This window comes from Chrysochloris asiatica, unplaced genomic scaffold (assembly GCF_000296735.1).
Source record: "Chrysochloris asiatica unplaced genomic scaffold, ChrAsi1.0 scaffold00168, whole genome shotgun sequence".
In the NCBI taxonomy this organism is placed as follows: Eukaryota; Metazoa; Chordata; class Mammalia; order Afrosoricida; family Chrysochloridae; genus Chrysochloris; species Chrysochloris asiatica.
The window spans coordinates 6,903,636-6,923,926 of NW_006408686.1; the positions used below are offsets into that span (position 1 = coordinate 6,903,636).

A 20,291-nucleotide genomic window follows, 5' to 3' on the forward strand; every position below is an offset into this window, starting at 1 on the left:
TGTAGCCTAATATGAGTATGGCTTTAATGTCCTCTCTTCAGCTTCTTGCTTTCCAAGCTGCCTGAGAGATTTCAAGATGTCACTGTTGGTTGTTATGCTATACTTCAGGCTTTAATTTAATTTTTGGCCTCTTTTGTTTTTAAACTCTTCTTCCCTCTCTACAGCCCTGTCCTGGTCTTTCCCGTTTATTAAAACAAACAAACAAACAAAAAAACGTTCAGGGACTGCTCTTGGGCTGAGTATCTATCCGCATGCATGGCAGAAGAACCCACCAGTGGTGAGGGTGGGGGGTGTCCACTTGCTCAGGCACCCCCTCTAGTCGCCAGAATGGAGGTGCGCAAATAGCGGTGGTGGGGGAGATGCCAATGACCAGATAAAAAAAAAGAAAAAAAATCAGAACAAAACAAAACCGACCAAGTGCATTGTCCACCTTTGCTCCAAGGTTCCCGAGGCATTTTTCCATGGTGTGTCTGCTCCCCTGCTGGGTCTTGCCATTTGGTCTCACCCAAGATGTCAGCTCCCAGATTCAAAAGTAGGCATTTTCTTACTTCAGCTTCAAGTTCCACAATCTATAAGCCTTCAAACTTTTAAAAATAGTCCTATCTCTGTGGTTCCGAGTTTTGGAGTTCTTCCCTAGGTCTGCTTTGCCTGGTATTCTGTGGTACTGTTGACGGCGAACTTCACTGCACCTCCACCCTAGCCGCCATCAAGCCCCGTCTCTCTCCTTCCAATTTCTTTTGATGTTTCCTGCATTGTTCAATATTTTGCCCTTAGAATCCCTTCAATATTGCAAGTTGAGGCTTGAATTTTTCTTCAGTTCTTTCAGCTTGAAATGTTCTTCCCTTTTGGCTTTCCAAAATTAATTTCACATTTAATTATAATTTTTGCTTTGTCTTCTTGAGCTGCCATTTAAATGTTTCTACTTAGCTCTTTCATTTCATCATTTCTTCCAGTCATGTTAGCTTCTCTATGCACTAAAGGAAGTTTCAGAGTCTCTACTGACATCCACTTTGACCTTTTCTTTCTTTCTGATCTTTTTAATGACCTTTGCTGTCTTTGTGTATGATGATCATGATGTTATCCCACAACTCCTCTGGTCTTCAGTTGTCACTGTGTAGTTGTTGTTAAGTGCTGTTGAGTCAGTTCCAACTCACAGCAATCCTGTATAGGGTTGCTAAGGAGTGGCTGGGGAGCCTGAACCACTGACCTTGCAGTTTAAACCGACCTTGCAGTCCAGTGCATTAACCCACAGTGCCACACCAGGTCTGTCACTGTGTTAGTGCCATTTAATACTAAACATTACTGGTCGTCATTGTGTCATTGCTGTGTCCTTCTTTATCATCTACCTCTTTCAGTGGACTGTCCACTGGCTTACACTATCCCTGCACTCAGCCTGGGATGGGCCATTAACAACGTGCTGAAAGAAAGGATGGGTGAAGAGCCAGATGCCTTCTCTCTTGGGTTCCACAGGTCCCTTCTGCCCTGGTTCTACAGTTGGAGGCCCCAATCCTTCTGCCTGGGCCCTTCACTGGTCCTCTGGATTGACCTCAATGACCTTCTGGTTCTGCTGCCTGACCCTTGACATCTGGGCAGGTCACAGATGTGGATGCGGCTGTGGGACATACCGAGACTCTGGTAGCTCAGGGTCTATAGATGGTGGGGGTTAAGGCCCAAATTCCAATTGTGCCGCTCGCCAGTAGAGACTTTAACATTGGTCAGGTGACTAAATCTTTCTGTGCCTCATCTTCCTCCTAGAGAGGAATCATGTGGCTCGCCCACGTGGCCTATTTCTGCGATGCTGACAGAGTGCCTGGTTCAGTACATGTAACAAGCCCACTGTTGCTACTGCTGTCAGACTAACCTCACACTGATCATCAGCTGATGAGGGCTGCATGTGTGTATGTGTGTGGGGAGAGGGTTAGTAACTCCTAGTAAGGTCCCCAGGAAATGAGAAGGAACTGAGTTCTAGGGCACAGGAGAGAGGAGGTTAGGACAAGGCTGAGTTTCTGCGACACCTTATTTAGTGCCCAAGGTGAGTGCTGGGAACATTTCTTTCCCACTTTGTACTCTAGTACAATGAAATCACCAAGCAACACTTTTGTCTTTTTCTGAACTAGAGTGGGAAAAAGAAAAAAGGAAGAGTATCCAAATGTGTCTCGGAGCAAAGCTCCTAGAGCTGCAAGTACTCATCGGCAGCGTGGACCAGACTGAGGAGCGGAGCAAACTGTCTGCAGTCCTGTGGATCATGGGTGTGGCCAGCTTGGCTAAAGTCCAGCCATTTCCTAGGGGTGCCAGGAACTGTGGGACTGACCGGGCTGCTGAGGAACACTCTGCTACTAATTCTGGGCTCTTCCCAGCTCAACAGGGCCCGAGGGTCATGACCTCTCCTGCTTTGGAGGACAAAGGAGCTGGGTCACGTGCTCACAGGAACATCCCCTCAACCAAACTCATAGTGACCCTCTTGGACAAAGCTCACTGCTCCTTAGGGTTTCCCAGACTGTAAGTCTTTTTGTGGAGGGGCGGGTGGGTTCAAACTGCCGACCCTGCTGTTAGAACCCAACATTTAACACCATCGTGCTCCTGGTCACTGCCCTTGTTGCCTGGAAATCCTCAAAGGCTCTTAAGACGGCCCCTCGTTTCTTCACCCTCTCCAAGGCCAATGCTTCCTAACACTTAATGTTTTTTCTTTCTTTTGAACTCACCCACCCACTCACCCATTCATCTGATGGTTCCCAGACTTCAAAGGGGTTACACTGTTGTTACATGAGATTATGTTTTAAAAACAACAACAACAAAAAACCCTCATCTAAGTAGTACATACATATGATTAACAAATACACGTAGGAGGACAAACATATACAAAGATGCTTAAGGCTTACCAGACATCAGGGCAATGCAAATTAAAATCAGGACACTACCACACTACCACTGTCCTGATGGGGTGAGCACTGGACTGTGAACCGCAAGGCTGGCGGTTCAAAGCCAGCAGCTGCTCCTGGGAAACCCTGCAGAGAGTCATGATGAGTTGAAACCAACTGGATGGCACTTAACAAGACGCAGCACTGTTCACCCACTCACATGGGTGGAGAGGACTGAGCATACAAAAGTACTCTCATCCACTGCTGGTGGGACTGCCAACGGAGAAAACCACTTTGGAAAAGAGTTGTGCGCCTTCTTATAAAGTCAAACATACCTTACTGCATGGTGCAGCAATTCCACTCCTAGGTACGTAGCCTAAAAAATGTGTGCGTGTGTTTTTCAGAAGACACAGACCAGAATGTTCCTAGCAGCATGACTCCGTGAAATGTCCATAGACATGAGAATGAAGTACTACATTGTGGCCCGTCCACACAATGAAATACAGCTAATGGGCTGTACATGGATGCCTCTCACAGACACAATACTGAGCCAACAGAAGCCAGACACAGACACACACACCCACACCCACACACACCACACCCTATGATAGAGACAGCAGGCCAGGGGTGGCCTTTGGGAGTACTGATTTGGGGGTCTGTAGGGAGAGCTGTGGGGGTTTTGTCACGGGCCGTTCCTTGCTCTGGGTGTGGTGACATGATATCACTGTGTTCATTTTGGGATAGGCTATCAAGCTGCACAATCCTCAGTTATATGTCCTTGAAAGTTATAGAAACACCACCACCACCACCACCATCTACCGAAAAACAAGACTAAACCCACTGCCAGCAAGTTGTTAACAACTCACAGTGACTCTATGTATGGTTTCTAAGACACTAAATCTTTAAGGGAGCAGACAGCCTCATCCTTCTTCCACGGAGCACCTGGTGGGGTTTGAACGGCTGACCCACAGGAGGGTTTACAGAGAAACCACGGCACACACTTAGTTCTGCTCCCTTTCCAGCAGCAGCACTCTTGCTCCTTCCAACCATCTTCCTGGAGGAGGTTATGACTTCCAGGCTGTGCATCTGTCTACTGCTCTTGACTTCTCTGTTCCAGACACCATTGCTGATGCCTGGTCTGGCTGGACAAGATTATTTCCCAGTGTTCCCTGGGTGCCCTCTCTAACCCTGCACATGGCTCTTATCGCCGTCTGTGGTGGTCTCCTTGTCACTTACAGGAAGGAAGGAGTATGTCACTTGTCAAGCTGTGAAGGCAGAGGCAGGCCCTACCTGGCTTCTGACGCTCCATAGTGCTCTCCTGGCTGGTCAGACCACCTGAGGAGGAGTCGCCGCTGGACGTCCCATCGTGAGTGAAGTGGGGATCAAACGATAGCAGTGGGTGTGGGGCGGTCGTATACCTGTAGGGAGGGGCAGGAAGTCAGACAGGGTGAAGAACTAGTGTGTCCCAAAGTGGGAGTCTCTAAGCAGAAGTTGGAGGGACCATGGTGGAGGTGCCTTCACTTAGCAGGATCTGGCTGCTGCGGTATCAGCCACAGAGGAGAGTACAAGACAGACGTTCATGTGGGCAAGATGAGCAGATGTTAACACCTAGAGGAGGGCTTGACCTGATTGATTGGGTGATGGGTAGGTGAAAGACAGGATGACTGGGTCAAAGGGTGAGCTGAAGATGTAGCCATTGTTAACTACCTCCTAACAGCCATCTTCCTTGTTCCTGCTGGTAAAGTCAGACTCCTCTGGTGGTCAGTCCTCTGCCACGTGACTGGTGTCAATCAGAACACTCTATGAGATAACTAGTGAAGAGCAGCCTGGCTAAAGAGTGGTTCAGGGTTGGGCAGATGACCCAGTTCTGGGGAAACTTTTCTCACTCTGAGAAACGAAAACATGCTCTTCCTTCGTCTCCTGCAGGGCAGTGAGCACTGGTTTTGCTTGGGCTTATGGAGCCCCTAAGGAATCATGAATGGAACCAGGCTGCTAGGGACGTCCCTGAGCTACAATGTTTGGCAGCCCTAGTCATCCCACCCCTGGACCTAAATCTCAATGCTTCATGCCACCACTCATCTGTCACTCTGTGGCTGTGATCCTGGAAGCTACGCCGCTGGTGTTTCCAAATCTCAGCACTATGGTGGCTGCCCTCGGAATTGGCAGATTCGGAAGGAAGGCCCGGAGATCTACTTCTGAAACCCTGGTCTGTGAAACCGTAAGACTACTGCCAGCCAGAGTGCCAGAGGGGGAGCGGCTCAGGTGGGAAGGCACGCAAATGATGACTCGGGAAGAATTGCCTCTTCAAAGCAGAGTTGACCTTAATGATACACAGATGGAGTAAGCTTTTGGAACCGTCACTTAATTACGTGGTAGGACTCAAAATGGGCAGAAACAGCTGCAAACAGTCATAAACAATTGGAATGGGATACATTCTTACGGCATTTGTTCTTGCATAGTGGTTACGGGTAGGGCTGTGAACCTCAAGGTCAGCAGTTCCAAAGTATCAGCTGTTCCCCGGGAGAAAAGTAAGGCTTTCTGCTCCCATAAAGGTTTATAACCTCGGAAACCCTATGCAGGGTTGCAATGAATTGGAACCAATTCCATGACACACCACCACCACCAACTACACATACACAAATGTGTGCACGTATAATTGATGAAATCTGAATAAACCAATGTCAATTTCTTGGAGTGATGCTATCCTATAGCTATGCTGAACTGGGTGGGCTTGGAGAAGGGTAAACGGGACTTCCTTATGACTTTCTTTACAACTTTCTACAAATCAAGGAAGGAGTCCTGGTGGCACAGTGGATTAAGTATTGAATGGATAACCAAAGGATTGCTGGTTCAAACTCACCAGTGACTCCAGTGCAGAAAGAAGAGGCAGTCAGTCGGTTCCCATACAGATTTATAGCCCCAGAAACCCTAGGGTACAGTGCTACTCTGTTCTCTGTGGTCAGAATCGACTTGATGCAGTGGGTTTATGAATCAAGGAGCCCTGGTTGCACAGTGGGTAAGTGCCTGGCTGCTAATGATAAGGCTGACAATTCAACTCCACCAGTTGCTCTGTGAGAGAGATATGGCGGTCTGTTTCGGTGAGGAGTTACAGACCAACAGGATCCAACTCTGACTTGGAACAGACTCAATGGCTAGGAATTCAGTTTGGTTTCCTATGAATTTAAAACTATTTAAAAAAAAAAAAAAGGAAAAGAGGGTACACCAAGACTCTGGAAAAAGAAAGTTCCCAAGGGTTACCAGTAACCTCAGCCCGTCACATCTGCTATCTGATCACTGGGTGCCGCCTGCCACTTCCAGCCTCAGCTCTGGCTGTGCCTGGTGCCCCATCCCCTCTATCCTGTGCACACCGGGCCTCCTTCTCCCCTGCCATCCTGCTCACTCCTGTCTGTGGCCCTTGCTCTGCGTGGATTGAGTCCATCAGTAAGCCCTCCCTAAAGCTCTCTGGACCTATTCGGGTGTTCCCTCTGGGCTGGCTGCTGCTCTGGCCCCCTCCTCCAGCTTTGGAGTCTATAAAGGTTTCTAAGATGCTCCCTCCACAGGACTCTCTACTCCACCATCTCTCGCAGCACCTGGTACATAGCAGGTTCCTGGGGCTCTCTGCTGAATGGCAGCTGAACTCTAAGGCCATTATAAACCTGAGGGAGTGGGCATGTTTTCCTGGTTTGTACAACAGACTTAGATGCACACAGTGGTTTAGAGCAGCAGCTCATGCAGTGTGCTCCCGGGAGCAGTGGCACTGTCTTAGCTCAGTCTCCCTCAAGCCTAAGTCTGACTCCAGGGATGAGGCCCAGTTGTTTATTCTGGCGCCCATCAAAGGCAGAGAACCACTTGATGAGTGGACTGGCCTTCAGCATACTCACTCCATCCTTTCCCTTACACATCAAATATGTACTGTCTAACTAACGTGTGCCCAACTCTGTCAGAAACACACTGGAAAGATCCTGATGGGGGAGTAAACTCATACACACACACGCACACGCACACACACACACACACACACACAAGCTTATCGAGGCCACAAGTGCTCCAGGCAACTCAGGAAATGCATTGTGGGGCAGTTGCTGGAGGCAGTGTCAGGGGTGGCTTCATGGAGGAGCAGCACTGGAGCTCCAGGTGACAGGGTGAGGGTGGGAGTGAGAAGGAAGTGGGCAAGGATCAGAGTGGCCAACATGTGGCACTGTAGAACGATGCAGAGATAGGCAGGGCCGTGTCAGCCACTGTGAGGGCTGGACGCTGTGTCCTGAAGACTCAGGAGTCATGGGTGGCTTGGGGCAAGGGGCAGACGTGGCCAGAAAGAGAAAGATGCCTCTGGCTGCTCAGTGGAAAGGAGGTGGGACTAAAAACTGGGAGTCCAGGGAGGTGGGAGCAGGCTGGAGTGGGAGAGCTGCTCTGAAGAATGAGTGGATGGACCACAGGGAGAAAGAGAGAAAGGAAGGTTTCGGGATCAAGCTTTCTTCAGCTCTGCCTAGGGCCAGGGGACTGATGGGTTGTTCTGACAGAGGAACCTGGCAGGAGGGATGGTTTAAAACACTGGATAGAAAGCTCATTGGGCTGGATTCTACAGTAGTCAGCCTGCACAGCTTGGGTTTATCCTGAGGGCACTGGAGAGCCATGCAGGGCTAGAGGGCAATCCTTTGGACTGCCAGGTTGATTGTGGTGGGAAGGATCCATGAGGGCAGGGCTGAAGCCTGAGACCATAAAAACTGGGTGATGCTGGTGGTCTCGTCTTCTGGGACCAGGGCTGGAGATTTAGAGGAATGGCTGTGTTGGCTGGCAGATCATCTTGCTCAAGTGTTATACCAAACCCAGTGCCACTGAGATGATTCTCCCTCACAGGAAACCTATAGGACCTCACCAGATGGAATACCCAGGAATCAAACTGACCATATCTGTAGGGAGAAACGCAACATCATCAGCCAAAACAAGGACAGGGTTCAACTGTGGAACAGACCATCAGTTGCTCATATGCAAGTTCAGGTTGGAGCTGAAGAAAATTAAAACAAGTCCACGAGAGCCAAAATATGACCTTGGGGGCACATCCCACCCAGATCTAGAGACAATCTCAACAATAGATTTGACGCCTTGAACACCAATGACTGAAGAAGATCTGAGGAGTTGTGGGGTGACATCAAGAATATCACACATGAAGAAAGCAAAAGGTCATTAGAAGACAAGAAAAAAAGAAAAGACCAAAACGAGTGTCAGAAAAGACTCTGAAACTCTTGAACATAGAGTAAAGCAAATAGATTCAATGAAGTAAAAGAACTGAACAGAACATTTCAAAGGGCAGGTCCAGAAGACAAAGTCAAGTATTACAATGAAATATGCAAAGATCTGGCATTAGAAAACCAACAGGGAAGAACACTCGCAGCATTTCTGAAGCTGAAAGAACTGAACAAAAACTTCAAGCCTTGGGTTGCAATATTGAAGGATTCCAAAGTGGAGGGCCAGTACAAAAGAGGCAAGAAAAAAAGACAAGAATCAATTAATACCTATCGATACTGACACTGAATGTAGTAAATGTATTAAATGCATTAGGCAAGAGACATAGAGCAGAATCAATAGGAAAACAGGATCCTTCAACATGCTGTCTACAAGAGACACATCAAAAAAGACGGAGACAGCTGAACTGCCCATCAACAGAAGAATGGTTAAACAAACTTTGGTACATAGACACAACGGAATACTACAAAACAAAACGCTGAAGAATAATGACTGTGGTTCAAACACCACATTGCAGTGACCCTATATAGTGTTTCCAAGGAATGGCTGGTGGGTTTGAACCACCAACCTTGTGATTAGCAGTCCAATGTTTATCCTACAGTACCATACCAGGACTCGAATAACGGTTGTGGTTGAAACACCTCACAATATGGTTGAGCCTGGAGGACAAGCTGAGTAGAGTTAGTCAATCACAAAAGGACAAACGAAACAATCTATGATGGTTGGGAGAGGGAGGGGAGAGGGAAAAATTATTCACAGGCTAGAGGGTAGACTCATATTAACACGGGTGACAGGGCAGGTCATATACAACAAGAGGGCGTTTAGCAGAGGAATGATGAAGGTAGCGGGAGGCACAGGGAGGAATGCAATAGTTAAAGGGAATAGAGGTAAATACTATCAACTGTTGGTACATGGAGGGAATTGTAACCATGTAATGAAGCAAAGTAGGTGATTTAACGTAAAACTGATGATGTGCTCTGTAAACCTTTACCCAAGCAAAAGCTAAAAAAGTCTAGAAATTGTTAAAGAGCATTTTGGGGACTAAGGCATGCCAGATCCCAGCCATGGTATTTTTAATCACCTCACATGCAGGTGAAAGCTGGACAATGAATAAGGAAGACTCTATTAGAACTGATGTACTGAATTACGGTGTTGAGAAGAAAGTTGAAAGTATCATGGATTGCCAGAAGAACAAACACATCTGGAAAGAAGGACAGAATGCTTCTTAGAAAGATGTCAAGACACTGTTTCATTTATTTGGACATGTTGTCAGGAAGGAGTAATCCCTGGAAAAGGGACATTATGCTTTGTAAAGCAGAGAGTCAGTGAAAAAGAGGACAACCCTCAAAGAGACTGACTGACTGACACGGAGCCTGGGCTCAAACGTAACAACTGCGAGGAAGGGGCAGGGCTGGGCAGGGTTTCATTCTGTCGTGCACAGGATGTTCTATGAGTCGAAGATGACTTGACAGCACCTAACAAAGAATTATTCTTTAGGGTTTCTAAGGCGGTAAATCTTTACGGATTTCTCCTGAGGAGCAGCTGATGGGTTTGTTAACCTTAAGGTTAGCAACCCAATGTTTAAGCCAGTGTACCCAGAGTTCCTTGAATGTGATACAGGGGTCAAGAAAACACCAACCGAAATTCTGATGCTAGAAAGCCAATTATGAGCCCCTGCACAGCCCAGCTTGGCCCTAAATCTTAACCTGAGACACAGTCTGGGTGGGGGAGGGAGGGGAGATGAAGGGGAAAGAGTTCCGACAGCTTTCAGGAGTCCAAATATCCTACAACATAAAATGGGGGAGCACATTTCCTGGGGAAGAAGGGTCCTTCACTTTCATGAGCTCTCCCAACTGGAATAGAATACAGGTTTCTGACCTTTCTGGTGATGGCTTGTATCTTGCGTAGGTGGCAGAGCTGGGGGTGGAGAAGCTTCCAGAAGGCTGTCGGTAGGGAGGGACTCTGTCGGCCCCTGCTGGTGATGCTGTGTAAGGGGTTTCTGGGAAGCTGACAGGCCTGGAGCAGGAGACAGAAGGGAGGAATGAGGCAGGGGTTGAGCTGAGAGAATAGCCCCAGCGCTCACACAGGATGGGCAGACAAGTGTTTCCTCAGGCCCAACCACACCCCATTGGCTACCCCTGCTGGAGGAGTGCCAAGCAGAGGCAAGCGGGAAGCTGGGATACTGCTTGTCCTTCTCATTCTTGGTTCTGTGGCTGCTGGTCCCTCCACTCAGTTTTTGCAGCTGTGCCTGGCACTGCCAAAGATAGTTTTCTTCCGACGACTCCCAGGACAAGACACTCCTCTGCAAGCTAGAGTCCTTTCTTTCTAAACTTCTCTTTATCTTTTAATATATTATATGATATATTGAAAAAAAAATATCTTAAGTTTTTCAGCAAATAATAAACCCAACTCTGTGAACCCATCACACTACTCATAGAAGACAATGTGGGTTTCACTGTTTGTCTTCTACTTTCCCTGAGAAATAACCCATGTCCCCAACTGTGTCTCTGTCCCCTGATGCTATCTCGATCAGATGTCGGGGCCCTTGCTGTAAGCTAAGGGAGGGAAGGAAGGGGAAGAGGAAGACGGGAGAGAGGGAGGTGTAAAGGATAAGAAGGAAGGAGAAAGCTGGAAGTATGAAAAGAGAATAGAAAACAGGAAGGGAAAGAGGCGGGCTGGAGGGAGACAGGGTGAAAGGGTGGATGTCCTTACCTCTTGCTGTGCAGTGGTTGCGACTCCCGGAAGGGGACCATGGGAGTCTGCTTCGGGGGCCGGCTCAGGGACTGGGCGTGGCCAGGGTTGGCTGAGGTGGCCCACTTGGAGGCTGGCAGCGAGTTGTGAGATGCTGGCCCGCTCCACTGCCAGGGCGCATTGCTTCGATAGGGGGGCCGGCCCCCAGGGGTCATGCTCTCTGGCTCGGTCTTGGGCTCTGAGGTATTCATGTCATAGGTCTCAGGCCACCCCCTGTGAAGAAAAACTGAAGTTAGAAAGGCCGGTACGTGCACGTGCGCTGGATGTCTGGGAGAGACCTGATGCGCTGCGCCATTGTTTTAAAGGCTGAGGGGTGCTCCTTGGAATTGATTCGATACTTACGAGTTCCTGTTTTCCACCAGGACAAGGCCCAGCACTGGCTACCTCAATCTACCTCATCTTTTTTGCCCTCCCTCTCCCTGCTCCCAGCCCCAGACTTCATGTCTGCCTGTGCCCTCCACCGAGCAGCTCAGCTCCCCACAGCAGCATTCAGGCTCGAAAAGCAGACACCTCAGATTCCAAGGACAGTATTTGCCTTGTTCCAGAAAAGCTCAAAGGCAGCAGGAAGAGAAGCAGGTGACCTACTTTGCAGGGTGAATAAAAAAATAAAAAAACCCATGAAATCCAGAACCTTGAAATAGCTATGGAGTGGTCTATGAATCCCCCTAGACCAGCTATGCATGCACGGCCGTTTTCCTAGCTCCAGACGGGCTGGCTGGTACCCCCTCCTGCTGCTGCACTGCGGCAGAGGGGGCTCTGAGCCTGAGGGGAGCTGTGTGTGAAATCACACCCCCTCCCCTGGCAGCTACGGAAGCTGAGCTCTGAGGAGCCCCTGGGAGCCTAGGGAACTTTCGTGACCACGCAGAAGAAACTCTGGTGGAGTTGCTGGCTCAAGGGCTGTGGTCCAGGATGCCACAGTTACTAAAGACCCATTAGACGGTGACCTGACAATGTTCTCTGAGAACTGGACTCGGCTTCTTGGGGCTGTTAGATGCCAACGTCTCACCGTCAGCCCCTGGTTACTCTAACAATGTCTAGCAGAGTCTGCTGATCTGCACAGCGAGGCCAGAGGGGGATGACGGTGCCCTCAGCCCCCTGCCTGCCCAGCTTCTACCTTCTTGGGTACCACGCCTGTGTGCTGGGGGAGGCTGACTCCACTTCCAGGCTCCCAGTCTGAGCATGTGACCCAGGTCTGACCAATCAGAAACTCCTCCCCCTCTGGCTACAAAAATTAGTGCAGAGATTATCATGTGCCCTAAGCGAGGCCAATCAGAGCCCAAGAGCATCAACATGAACTTTTTCTGGTGGTGCTGTAGGATAAGCACTGGACTGATAACAGCAAGGTTGGCAGTTCAAACCTACCAGCAGCTCTGCAGGAGACAGATGAGACTTTCTGCTCCCGTAGACATTTACAGCCTCTTACACAGAGGCTACTGACTTCAGATATTAGAACAAGCTACGAGGCGTTGGGACCACCTGAGGTTTCTGAGAATTGTGTTTTTGCAATTGCCCACCTTATTTCTAACACCACTGCTTTGCTTTTTCCTTCTACTTCTTTTAATTAGAAAAATGTAGTGTTTTGTGCAGATTCAATAGAAGAAAAAGTCTTGGATTGAAAAACAAAAGCTTTACAGCCTTGGAAACCCTGTGCGGGGTGGCTATGAGTTGGAACAGGGAGTTGTGGTGTGGTGCTGTAAGATCAGCACTGGACTACTAACTGTAAGGTCAGAGGTTCAAACCCACCAGCTGCTCCTAGTAAACCCTAACAAGGTTGCTATGAGTCGGCACAGAATCGAGGGGACGTTGACAACAACGATTTGGATTCCAACTCAATGGCAGTGGATTTGGTTTTGCGTTTATTGGGGAGAAATATCTATTTCACTGGAGGGGACCTGAGTTTAGTTGTGTGTGTGTGCATGAGTGAGCAGGCATCTTTGGCCCCACTAGGCCAGTTCAGAAAAGGAGACTTAAGGAAGCTTCCTGGCGAGGCTGTCTTGAGTCCCTGATGCGGCCATGCCTCAATCATCCCCTGTCTGCTACTCCTGTCATACATGAGCCAGTAAAGTCCCTCTTTTGTTCCACCATATTTTGAATCTGTTCTGTTGTTGATAAGCAGAGTCCTGTTCAAAACAATCACATTTTTAGAATGAAGTAAACTGAGGCACAGAGAAATTAAGTAATTTGTCTAAGATCCAGATTCAGTGAGAGGCGTAAATGGAGTATAAGCACAGTTAGTTGCCTTCTAAGCCCACGACCTTACCCAATCATGTGCAAGGCCCCAGCCCACAGCAGCTTCAGATCAGTAACTGCTCCCCCAGTTAGTTACAGCTTTACCTTAGGCCAGAGCTTGGACATGATCTCCAAGAGGGAACGGTTATCCCTCTTCATGTGGCAGCCGGGTCTAAGCCACTCTGATCTATTTTAAAGTTTTGGATTTCAGGATTCTAATGATTTTGTGGTGGACAGCCAGGATTCCTAGGGCAGTCTGCTGGATCAAATCCCAGCTCTGCCACGTATGACCTGTGCAGCCCTGAATGAGTTACTTCCTTCTCAGAGCCTGAGTTTCCTAATCTGAAAGGTGGGGTGGGCCTCATTTCCAAGGGTGGCTGTAAGCATTCTGTAAGTGTTGGTTGAGTCTGGTCGGTTGCCCAAGAAGCAGAAAGTGGTTGTCCACTCCAGCTGATTCCCTGGATGGTGCATCTGCCAGTCCCACCTGCTTGGAATACTGCACTCAGACAATCTGGTCCACCCTTTTGGCCCCCACAAGGGAGTAGTAGTCCAAGGCCACGGGCCACCTGGGCATGCGTCCAGCTCTCAGCCCACTTCCCACACTGCCTTCATCCCGATTCCTGAGGGCCACAGGGACTCACTCCTTTCTCATCTCTTCTATTCACTCACTTGTGGACCTTCAACCTCCAATCTGCTGTCCAGAGAGCAGGCTGTGGGTTTACTGAAGTTCTGCTACCTGGCCCAACCGTGTGGCCTTTGGTTCTTGAGCTCACTCAAGGGCTCGACTGGCTGCCTGTGGTCGGGGCTGAGCCTCTATGTTGGGCAAGGCTAAACGCTGAAGACCACAGAGTCAGAATGCACGCCATCGAGATGTGATTCCTGGTGCTGAAAGTCTCCTCCCCGTGTGTGTCACCTCAGAGCTTATTGTGACATCTGAACCAGGTGGTCAGGGCGGCAGGGAGAGGCTGGAAGGACCCCAGAGTGGGGACTATCAATTCTGCAAGTGAGGGCAGCTTGATGCTGCTGCTATCTGAAGGAGGCTACCCATCCCTGCCAAAAGGAGATCTTGTTTGGATGGTCAATGCCCTTGGAGAGGGATTATACTGGCTGCCTCTCCTACACAGAGCTGGGAGTGAAACTCATCTGTCCAGCTACCCCTCCCTCCTTAGCTGTGGCTCCCTAGGCTGGAGACTCACTTTCCCTTCAGCTGGTCCCGGCCTGTGTGCTGGGGCACCTTCATGGCCTCTCTTAACGCTGCCCAGGGTTTGGAGAGTCATCTAACAAGTAAGCAGGCACATGCGTGGGGGTGAGATGTGTATGGAGCAAGGCAAAGGGTGGGACCTGGCCAAGCACTGGGGAGCCTCCTTGCGGGGTTACAGAGCGCTCGCCTTGCCCCTGGCTCCGGGCAGAGTGGAGGTAGCACAGAAGAGCTGAGAGAAGGGAACTTGTGCAGCTTGAGGAATTCTGAGGCTGAAGAAACTGGAGGGGTAGGGTGGTGGGGTTTCAGCGTTAGCAGGACTCAGGAAGGTGGGGGTGAAGTAGTCAGAGCTGACGGGCCCAGAGCTCCCAGGTGCTTGGGGAGGCAGCCAAATGTCATGGTGTGTCTGAGCTTGGATTTGCCACTTACTAACCACACAACTTTGCAAAAGAGACCCCGGGTTTCTCACCAGCAAAATGGGGATCATGCCAGCCCTGGTGCCAGGTTGGTGAGGTCTGGCCTCTGCCCATCACACAGACCCTCTTTGGCTCCCTTGCTCAGCTGAGGGTCTTCTCCATTCTCACCTGAGAGCCACTTGGAGGGCAGCTCTCTACCTGCAAGGCCTTTCTCCTGGCTCCTCCTCAGCCTGGGCCTTCGCTGATCACTGTGTCCCAGGCCAGGCTGGGTCAGGCTTTGACTCTCCCCACGCCCACTATCTAATAGTTCCTGTTTCTAGAGTGCCCCCGATGGGCCTAGTACTATTGTGTGCTTTACAAGTCTTAACTCCTTCAGCCTTTGAAGAAAGGATTTACAGATGAAGAAACTGGGACACACGCAAAGCCACTTGGCCAGGGCCACAGTGCATAAGGGGAAGAAGAGCTGGGATTTGAACTTACCCAATCTTACTCAGGGCCTGGTTTTCCCACAAAGCTCTGTGGTCTGCCCCGTGGATTCTTTGGGATAATGCTATCGTTGACTCGGGGTAACTATCTATCTTCCCTGACAGTCTCCTTAGCTTCAGGCAGGTCAAGGCCGTGACTGTCCTCTGTGTGGCTGTGTTCCCAGCACTTGGAATATAATGACACAAGCACTCTCTTTCTCTCTCATTGGTCATCTCTGCAAGTTGCTAGGGTACCAACTCACTGTTCTGAAAACCACACTGGTCCTGCCTTCCCTGTACAAGTTATTCCTCAGGCGAACAAAATACTTACTGAAGCTAAGTTCTTTTTCAAAGAATTCCAGCTAATAAATGAAGATGGGAGCCACAGAGCTGAGAACATCACCCCTCTGGGACCTGTACCGCAGTAACGGATCTGGGCAAGGATCACGGATGGCTGCTAAAACTGGGAGGTGGAAGACCAAGGGGGAACGCGGCAGAGATGGGTCAGGCCGTCAGCCCTTAGTGCCGCTCACAGAGATGACCAGACACAGGGCATCTCCTGGTGGATGGATGTGGACAAGCTTCTGTACTCCATTAGCAAGTTTTGTGAAGTAGGAGAGGGCTTCAAAAGTAGGTGAAGAGATGGAATGGAAAGGTACTGTTTGTTCTCCCATAGACTTTAGAAGTCCTTTCCTGCATGGGTTAGAGGAACAGGTTTTAGGGCATCACAGGTATGTAATTAGCCAAATCCAAGGAGTGACCGCTTTGAAAGGACAAGTGACCTGGTTTACTGCCCAAGAGAAATGGCAAGAAGTGGATGAGGAAGGGGAAGCTAAAAACGGATTAGTTATATCTAACATTTTTCGGGTCCTTCTTAGTTAGGAATTTAAAATAAAGAAAGCAGAAAGGTCCTTATTATATAGAGATACAATCCACTGTCTGGGATTGCTTCAGACCAGACAATCCAACGTGGTGGTAACGGTGGCGGTGGTGGTTCTGTGCCATAGAGTAGGTTCCGACTCATAGCGACCCTGCACAGGATTTCCGAGGCTGCAAATCTTTGTGGGAGCAGAAAGCCTCATCTTTCTCCCGCAGAAGGTGGTTATGGTAGCGATAAAAAAAACCAAGCCAAATAGTGACCACATATTGATAAGTGTTGACTTTGGGGCTTCAATAGCCTCTCATGATGTTGGAAACATTCTATTTTTATTAGAGAAATGAAACCCAACCTTCCCCACTGGCTTCCCGAACTCCTAATGGAGCCTCAAACCACCCACCCTTGGCTTCCTCCACCCCAGGCTCTGTACTGGTCAGTCCCTCCATCTGGAACCCATGGGCCCAGAAGACCGTATACTCCTCTCGGAGCACCCTGTTAGGAGCTCGCACGCCCTGTTCCAGGCCACACTGTTTACCTCCTCATTGATGGCCTGCCTCCCTCTGGACTACTTTGCTCACTGTCATCTTCCCAGCATTTCAGATGGAGCGTACATGTAGTAGGGGCTTACTTAATTGGTAAAGTGAGCGAATCCACTGTAATTCATCTAGAAAGCAGGGATCATGAGGATGCCTGTGGACTACTGGGACAACACACACATGAAGAGCTGACACAGACACGCTCAACAGCCCCGCTGAGAAGAGGCCTCTGGGAGCAGCTTCAGCGAGAGCTCAGCACTCTGGGAGCTGCCAACCTTGCAGGCAGGGTGCCCTTACCTTCGGGGTGTGCCGTCGTCAAAAGGGGGAATGATGACCACCTTCACGGTGACGGAGGTGCGCAGCAGGTCAATCATCTGGTCGTGGGTCAATGTGACCACAGCTGCCTTGCAAATCTCCACCAGCCGGCTGCCCTGCCGGAGTCCAGCCTGCCAGGCAAATCCATAGTCCTCAACTTCCGCCACAGTCCCGTCATACTTCACGTGGAAGCCCAGCTGCCCAAGTCCATTCCGCCGCAGTGTCATGTCCACTGTCTCCCAGCCATTGGTCATCACCTGCAGGCAACAGGTAGGATCTAGCCTGAGAAGCTGTTCTGGGTCAGCTTTTTAGGAATGCCTCTGGTCAGATACACCCAATAGAGTCCAGAGACCCTGCTGAAACCCATGTACTTTACCAGGTGATGCTTGTTTAATAGGAACGTGAATATCCACCTACTCACAGCCCCTCTTCCTAACTTCCAAAGAATGAACGAGGATATGCAACCACAGCAGGTATCAGCGGTGTCCTCTCACTCAGGGTACAGCGAGGCTGCACTTCCTAGCCCCCTTGTGGTTGGCTGGGGCTGTGGGGCTTGTTTTGGGCAATGAGCTGTGAGTGGAATCAGGTGTCACCTGGGCTGGAGTCTTTAACTGCCAGTGTGAGACCCCCCCATAGCCCTTTTCCTCTGCCACAGTGACCAGTAATAGTCCAGATAGTGGTTATTTGGTCAGCTAAGCCCCCCGTTGGATCCAGGCTGGGCATGTAGTGGGCATGGAGGAAACCTGGTATTGTTTCCTGACTGATTCAATAACACACCTGAAACCCTGGCATCTTTTCTGTACAGTCAGAGGCACAAACCCCTTCCCAATCTCATCCTCAGACCTTCCTCCACCAGGGCCAATTACTCACGCTTTCATTTGTGGGGCCTTTTTCACTCACTATCACATATTACCAGAAGACATGAGGTCACACTGAATAACACTCAGTCACTCCTGCTTTCAGTGAATTAAAAGACTGAAGTCACCAAGCTATGGATATTAAGCAAGTTAATCAATCTCTGTATCACACACTAGACTATATATTCACACATTTATAGCTACACATGATTCAAATATCCCCGTCTTCTATGATCCATTCTCCACTTCTTTCTTTTCGTAAAAGGGCCCCTGTCCTAAAACAGAGTTTTGATGGGCACGTGGTCACCTAGTTAGGGACCACATTAACCAGCTTTCCTTGCCACGGCATGTGTACATGTGACTAAATGTTGACTGTTAGCATATGAACAGAGGTGATGGAACTTCTCTACCTCAAGTTTTCTTAAAATAAAATTCAATCCATACTTACTCTTTCTTGTAGGAATGTGGGTAAAAGGATGAGTGAGCTTCGACCATGCAGATAAGCACAACTACCTAAGGGAGAGGAGGAGCCACAAGACGGAAGGAGGCTGAGTTTCTGAGCTGCTCTGGCAGCCTGGACCAGTGTGAGTGCGAAAAAAAAGGAAAGGAAGCGGAAACCAAGCCAACGCAGATGCCATCACGGTGACCATATGTGTGCAGCACAGACCTGCTCTGTGTGGAGCAGCAGGCTAAGCACTGGACTGCTAACCCTACACAGGGTTGCCGTGAGTCGGAACGGACTCAACAGCACTTAACAACAACCATCTATGGTTTTCAAGGTTTGGGAAGTAAACTGACAAGTCTTCTGAGGAGCCTCTGGTTCTGAGGAAACAACTTTTCAGTTAATACTTGTACAGTTGATCATTTGTGCTTTCCAGGGACAATGTTGTTGTTGTTGTTAAGTGCCATCGAGTCGGGTCCGACCCATAGCGACCCTGTACAGGGTTTCCGAGGGTGTAAATCTTTACGGGAGTAGAAAGCCTCATCTTTCTCCCGCGGAGCAGCTGGTAGTTTCGAACCACTGACCTTAAGGTTCACAGCCCGATTCGTAACCACTACGCTACCAGAGCTCCTTTCAGAACATTAAACTCCCATCGGATTTCAGCATCAGGATTTTCTAATCTATGCCAGCCGATGAGCCTGTAACTACCGATTACATAGAATTTTGGACAGAACAGAGACAGAAAAGGAACTTTCCTGCTGAAATTTTGGAAACCCTCCCCCCTTTTAAAAAAGCTGTGCCCATCGACTGAAGAATGGATAAACAAGCTGTGGTACATACACACAATGGAGTACTATGCTGGCTTGAAAAATAACAAGGAAGCTGCATGCCACTTCCTAACACAGATGAACCTTAAGGACATTATGTTGAGTGAAATTAGTCAATCACAAAAGGCAAAATACTTTATAGGACCACTAATGTAAAAGACTAAGAAAAAGAACCCATACTAATCCACTGAAGTGGATTCTTAGCAGGTTGCTAGGACGTAGGGGTAGGAATAAGGGTGGGAGGGAAAGGCGGAGCACAGGGCAGGGAATAGACACCGGATAATTTAGGTATTGGGGAGGAGGACAATATACAAGTAGGGAGAGGGGAACGGAAGAACAAGGCAGATGAGAGAATAATTAGGCAGGTATGAATGAGCTAAATGGGACAGAGGTTAAAACGGATGTAGGCACAGCCTTGGAACAACAGGGCTCTGGGATCCAGAGACTGGGACAGGGTTGGAATGGGGAAAAGGGGGGAATAATGTGGAGATACTTGGCTGACTTTTGAACCTTGGGTTTCCAAGCATTATAATATAAAACAGTCACTGGAGGGAGAGGAAAAGGAATAGCCAGAAATATCACCATAGAAAGCTTGTAAGTCCGTCTTCTGCCTATAACCAAGTGGAATACCTAAACTGGGGCTACAATGTATCTAGTGAAGGAGATCTCATGAGGAGTCTTTGCATTACATAAGACTTATAGAAGAAAGCCTGAACCACATCCAGACCATCAGAGAAGGGAAACTTTCCTCTTGAAAGGACAAGCAGAGCAGCCTGGAGCAGCCAGAAAATCAGAAGACACTTCTTGAAAGAAAGACCTACAGGAAAAATACAGAACACTAAGGGCAGTCCGACTGTTACCACAAGAACAAGCAAGCTGTTGCCCAGGAGACACCAAGGCAAGTGGTTGGGTCCTCTCAGCGCAAATCCTCCTCCAAGACTAAGACGCAAGGGGAAAACATGTTCTGATAGGCGACCACGCACGTCACTCATAAAGAGAAGTAACGGAAGAACATCAAAGAAGCAGCGAGCTAAGCCCTGCATCGTTCAGCAGACTATGGTGAGCCCGGGTGGAGACCTGGTCAGCCAGCAGTGAGGCAAGACCTGGGGACTCATGGGCTCAGAGTAAGTGACACATCCACAGAGGACTAGAGTGGAGACTGAAGCAACCAACTGATAAGAAGAGGGCGGACAGACGCAGGAACACCCACACCTGCAGATATCTATCCACTTGTCATGGCTCCAATGATGGGACAAACAGAGCTCAACCCGAAGAAG

The 20,291-nt window shown here is 49.1% G+C and overlaps 1 protein-coding gene across 2 annotated transcripts in view; it reads right to left on the bottom strand.

Moving 5' to 3' along the window:
* The window catches only part of SIPA1L3 (signal-induced proliferation-associated 1 like 3), a 118,473-nt gene that overhangs the window by 54,417 nt on the left and 43,765 nt on the right, over window positions 1–20,291 (bottom strand). For both annotated transcript variants that reach the window (XR_438771.1, XM_006871465.1), the window contains exons 8-11: window positions 16,871–17,145; window positions 10,815–11,066; window positions 9,981–10,118; window positions 4,149–4,276 (exon numbers count right to left, since the gene is read on the bottom strand). Coding sequence is in view for 1 of the 2 variants with exons in the window: in XM_006871465.1 (XP_006871527.1) it covers window positions 4,149–4,276; window positions 9,981–10,118; window positions 10,815–11,066; window positions 16,871–17,145 (793 nt within the window). In the remaining variant the exon portion in view is untranslated. The remainder of the gene's footprint in view (window positions 1–4,148; window positions 4,277–9,980; window positions 10,119–10,814; window positions 11,067–16,870; window positions 17,146–20,291) is intronic.